The following is a 5,644-nucleotide window of genomic DNA, read 5'->3' on the forward strand; positions in this document are numbered from 1 at the left end:
GGGGGAATTTTTGCCCATTCCTAGCAAGCAATCAGGAGTGGCTCAGGCACTTGACCATCTCCAGCAGCCCAAGCCCATGGAGCCCACAGGAGTGCCTCCAACCTGCTGGCCTTAGCTAGTACAGACGGCGTGTGCACACTCTGCTCCGCACACTCCTGCAAAGGGCAAACACGTTCTGTTCACTACCAATCTAACCTATGCCACTTATAGGAAAAAGTGTTAGTTGGATCAATTCTACCTTGGGCTTTTTGAACGTCTGTACCTGGCCTGGGAGTTTCAGAACCATGTCACTGCCCTCTCTGCTCCACTTGAGGTTCTGCTCCCTCACTCTCATTCATTCTCCCTCTGAACATTTATACAGCAGTCCTTCAGGCTAGTGCTATGGAGGGGATTGGAGTCTAAGTTAGGAAAGGTAGAGGAACTGTCAGTTCTGCACCAAAACCAGAAATTTCAACCCTCAGAGCCATATTCAGTCACAAGAATATTCTCTGCTGTAAAAGGAGACGGAAGCCCCAAATGTAAGAGCCAAGATTGAGCTTTAAGGCACATCTACATTCCAGCAGCAGGTCCTGGCTAGATTATCCCCAAGTACACACCATGACCACCCAAATGCTCCAAGCCTGGAAACACCACCAGTTTAGATGGCCAGGGTTGTCTTTAGCATACACTCAGAGCAGTTGCAGAGGAAAACCCTGGAGATGGACTTGGGTCTAGCACTGCATAGAAGCTTCTCTGGCCACTCAGTAAAACAAATATTCTTTCCACACTGTGGTTCACAGGAGCATCCATTTCATTGAGCAGCTGCTGAGTCTGGGACGCCATTCAGTTTTGGCAACATCTAATTAGACTTCTTAAATGAAGATCTTGGAAGGGTGATTTGGGGGTAATGGAAGCAAAGGAAAAAAAAAAAAAAGTCTTCCTTCCTAACTAGAAGCCCTGGTTTTTAGCCAGGGTCATTAAGCTACAGGAATGAGCACAGAGGCAAGTCAGGCAAAGTTTTTTGCTATGTGTAATGCATGCACCCAGCAGAATACTTGATACTAACCTATATACATAGTAGAGAGACTCAAGCGATTGGTTTAGTTTCCATGGTTCTCTGTGTCTTTGGATTTTCTTGCAGGTGAGGAAGTGGGGGGCAATAGACTGGTGGGAAACATAGTCAAACAAACCCCACACACGGTTTGATTCTTTGGTTCCCACTATCATTACTGTCTCCCCTCTCAGTGCAGAGTAATTTTAAGCATTGATATCTGCATTAAGCAGCATAAGCTCACCCTCTAAACCAGCATTCCTCAACCCATTGTTTGTAACCCAAAAGTAGGTTGCAAGAAAATATGAAAGCATCACAAACAAACTTTAGAAATGTGTTTCAATTAAAAGGAGAAAAGCATGGGGAACCCATGAGTTTTCTCTTGCAAGCTGGCAGATTTCCACCCCCACCCCCACCCCCTAACCCACACACTGGGGGGCTGGAGCCTGGGGGTAGCGGGCAGCAGGTTGGATGCGAGGGGCACTGGGTCAGCACTGGCTACTGGTGTTTACAAAATGTGTCCTTGTACAAAAATGTTTGAGCACCACCGCTCTAAACAATCCCTGGCAACCCCACAGCAATTGCTATAGTAATCCTACATCTAATTTCTAAAAAGAGTTGAATTCATTGCCTAGTTTTGTTCCTCAGTGATGTAGGCCCGTAAGAGCAGTTTGCAGATATTATAGTAACACTGTAGCACTATCCAAGTTACCAGAAAAAGAAGTTTCCATTTCCTCAGATATTTCAAGGGCTTTACATGCAAAGTAGTCCCCGAAAAGCAGGGAGTCAGCCAAACACTGCAGACAGCTTAACCATCCATCAAGATTTGAGGAATTTAAATCCTTGGCAAATAAAACCTGGTCCCATAACTTTAGCAGACCTCTAAAGATGCGCCAACATACCATTTTTTAAGACAAAAAGCAAATACAAGTGTTGAAGAAATGCCTCTTTGCCCATCGTTTAATTAGCGGGTATTTCTTCTAAGCAGTCTTTTTATAGCAGACACCATTATAGCAAAATGTGTGCATAGCTCCACTCTGCTGTAGGCAGAAGGGTCAATATAGCATCCAAGGCACTTCATGGAAAGCAGCAGTCAAGACAGCACATTTTTGAGACAAGCCAAACATCCAACAGAATGTTTTAGTCTGTCCATGTATTATAGCCAATGTAACAGTTGGTTCTTAAGAAAGAAAAAAAAAAAAAAAAGAGAACCCCATGATGCTCAGGACAGTAGAGCCTTTGACTGCAGCTCTTGCCAGCCATGGCAAGTTCACTGCAGCCCAAGGCAGGAGCCTCCAGTAGGAGAGGTGTCTGGTCATTCTATTTCCTATGTTATTAGCATCCTGTAGCCCGGCTAGCCACAGTCCAAGCTTTCATTTCCAGTGCTTACTGGGAGAGCATGCCATGTTTCAGGCTCATCTTTATGTTACAAGACTACCACTCAGTAACTTAAAGTTACTCAGTAACCCCCTTGTCTTTAAGACAGGATGGCTGTCAGAGGGAGGGAGGAGAGAATTAGGTGACAGACCTGATGGGCTTGTCCATGCTAGAGTGTGTTTAAGATCACAGAGCAACTTCCCCAGTAAAATTTCTGGCTCTTGAGTGCAGACTTGGATGGGCAGCTCAGTTTTCCTCAAGACCAGACACTAGCAAAGTATAGAAAAGCCCTGTCTCCCTCCAGAAGAGAAAGACTTATTGGTTGCTTTTAATACTGTTTTAGGAGTTATGCAACTATCATGTAAACTAATTTCATCTTACTTGGAGATGCACAGCCAACATTTTACAGGCTTTTTTGTTTATACTTAAATAGAGTTCCAACAAACTTGAATATTTGCTAAGTGTTGCTAAATACACCTGGAGTCTACAGTCTAACAGCAGGGCAGCTAGTACTGGAGTAGCAATCCGGCCCTCTACCAGGCTCACCTAAAGGAATCGTTTTCCTCTTGTGCAAGTGTTCCCTGCAGACCACACCCATTTGATATTGTGTCAGCTTCTCCCGAGTGCTCAGCAGAAACTGTACAGAACATGACTGCTCCAGGTTTACACTGGCCAACAACCTATTGCCAACCCAGATGTCGGCAATCGTGATACCAAGTAAAGAATTGATATCAGACCCTCAGCTTGTTGAGTCCAAAGGAGATGTTTATTAGTGAGTGGTAAACATCTATGAACTTGAATTAGTTTTTACCCAGGCTCTTAGTTACAAGTTGACCTTGCCACCATACCCCATACTGAAGCATTCCACAAGTTCTTGAAGAATTACATTTGAGCACCCATCACATAAGTCTCTCAAATGGGTAAAGGAGAGGGGTAGACAAAGAAAGAGTTATGAAAATAAAATAAAATAAAATACTTACTAGAATCCATCATTGCATACAGATATACTTCATAGGATTTACCTGGGGACAGCAAGCCATCAAATACACAAAAAGGTTTTTCTAAAGCAACTGTAGTAAAGGTGGGATTGTTTGTAGCCAGCTGGGGGCTTGCAATCTGTGGCCTCAGACTCTGAGCTGGAAACAATAGGTCAGAAATGGAAACACTTGGTTAACTCTTTTTTTACTATGACCACCATCAAGTTTTATTATTAAAATATACTCAAAAGGGTAGGAGAAGGGTTTGGACTAGAACTTGGAAAGAAACAGTTTTCTTGGCATGTAAAGCTTAGAGTTCTGAAGTTTACCCATTCTGTATCAAAAGAAAACTTGGATAGGGGCTTAGGGCAAAAGGGCAAGGCTCCTGACCTCCCCCACCAGGGAGTGTCTCCTAGTCAGGGCTTCCCTCTTAGCATCCCAGTTCAAGTTCTGGTTCTTCCCTTTGTACATGGGGAAAAATGAGTGTCCCAAATACGATGTCTAGGGTAGACTGTTTCATCTGGACCCAAGAAACCCACACCCAAAGCTAATGCTCTCCCACTGAATTTAGTCTTAAGGAAATCCCTTTTATCAGGAGAGCCCAAGCAGATAAGTTGAAGGCTTCCTTTTCTGGGAACACTTCTGAATTAAAGTTCCTCCCTTTCTCATCCTCCTGTGGCTGATCAGCAGCAAGCCACAAACATTTTTGAACCCCTGGATAGTGTAAGTTCCTCCAGAACAGGTCTGATACCATCTCAAGTGCAACTGGGAAGCTCTGTAGAGGGTCAGAAAAGGGTATAGTCATTCTCTACCTCTCCCGGAGGAACACCAGAGAAGGTTAGTAGTAACAGTAGCTTAAAGAGGGTATAGATTGATCTGAACTTTTTCATGAAGCGTAAACAAGGATTTCTGCAGGGGCAAATGCTTAGAGGTGGGATCCTACAACCCCACCAATGCTCCCAGCAGAGACAGAGCTCACTTCACTGGGAGCTTGCAGTAATCATTTAAGTACTACTACTCCTCTAATATTAGAACAGGGTGAGGGAAGAAGAAGACACCTGAACCTCCAAAGGAAAAATAAATTTCTCTTAATTTTTTTTTTTTGAGGATTAGAAATGGGAAAGAAGAGGAGATGGAAAAAGATCACAAAGATATACTCCTTACCTGCACACAGGTGTACTAACCAGCAAAAAGCTGGCACCAGCCAACAGCTCCACATGCTCAGGCACTGAAAAGAATTGCCAGAAAAACAACACTGGAGGGCAACTCCTGCCTCCAAGCCTAAAAAACACACAGGTTCACTACTACAACCACCTACTTCCTCATCAATAAACACCCATTCCTTTCCACCCCACCTGCAGGTCTGCACCCAAATTACCTAGCTAGTTTACCCCTCCAGCCAGACAGCCTTTCCGTTCCCTCATGCAGCCTCCTCTCTACAACCCCCTCTCCTCAGCACACACACTCCCTCCCTCAGCTACTCCCAGGCTGCAGGTAAGGAAGGACATAGAGAGCCTGTCTCCACCCAACATCATAGAACAAGCTCAATCCAGGTTCTCACGGCACAGCTGTGTTAGGTTTCTTTTGAGCTGTGCTAACAAAGAATTGCTTTGATTCTGCCTTACAACTTCCCACCCACATCTAATGGGAAAGAGCATTGAGAGGATTGGTAAAAGGGAAAAAAATAAAGGTCCCAAATCAGAAAGGGAGAGGATGAATATTTGAACTCTGATCTACATTTTGAAATGAACACTTGGTTCAAACTTGTACAGCCCTAAGTGTGGGGGTCAAAATCCAGTTCCAGCTCTGAATTTTGCTTTCTGGGGTCGTCTCCTATTAAAACAGAATGGGCCTGATTCAGCTGTCTGTAATTCAGGTGAAAATCAAGGGAAAACACATGGAAGGCAGTAAAATCATAGTGATAAAGAGAAAAGGTTCAGCCCTGTTGCACTGAATTATTGTGCCTTCCTCATCCTGCATTGAAGGATACTGGTCATAAGTCCTGATCACAGAGGGAATGATACCAGATTTTAAAAGATACAGCAAATCAAGCAGCTGACACCTTTAAAATAAATGCATAGATCAGACAGATTTCTCAGAATGAATGGACCAATCATGCTTGGAACATTGCAACTACTCCAGACTTACACCACCATCATTTTGATCCAGTTTCAGTTCTTTCCCTAGACTTTAGATTTAAATTAGATTTAGGTTGCCCCTGAAATCAGTAATTAAATTATAATAATGTGGCTTCTTCCCC

The 5,644-nt window shown here is 43.7% G+C and overlaps 1 protein-coding gene across 1 annotated transcript in view; it reads right to left on the reverse strand.

Annotated features, from left to right (window-relative positions):
• The window catches only part of UPK3A (uroplakin 3A), a 12,230-nt gene extending 7,449 nt beyond the window's left edge, over positions 1–4,781 (reverse strand). Inside the window, exons 1-2 of the mRNA XM_019544296.1 lie at positions 4,549–4,781; positions 3,388–3,543 (exon numbers count right to left, since the gene is read on the reverse strand). Of these exons, the coding sequence (XP_019399841.1) occupies positions 3,388–3,543; positions 4,549–4,603 (211 nt within the window). The 5' untranslated portion in view covers positions 4,604–4,781. The remainder of the gene's footprint in view (positions 1–3,387; positions 3,544–4,548) is intronic.
• Between the last annotated feature and the right edge of the window lie 863 nt (positions 4,782–5,644).

Source organism: Crocodylus porosus, unplaced genomic scaffold (assembly GCF_001723895.1).
Source record: "Crocodylus porosus isolate Cpor-Errol unplaced genomic scaffold, CroPor_comp1, whole genome shotgun sequence".
NCBI lineage: Eukaryota > Metazoa > Chordata > Crocodylia > Crocodylidae > Crocodylus > Crocodylus porosus.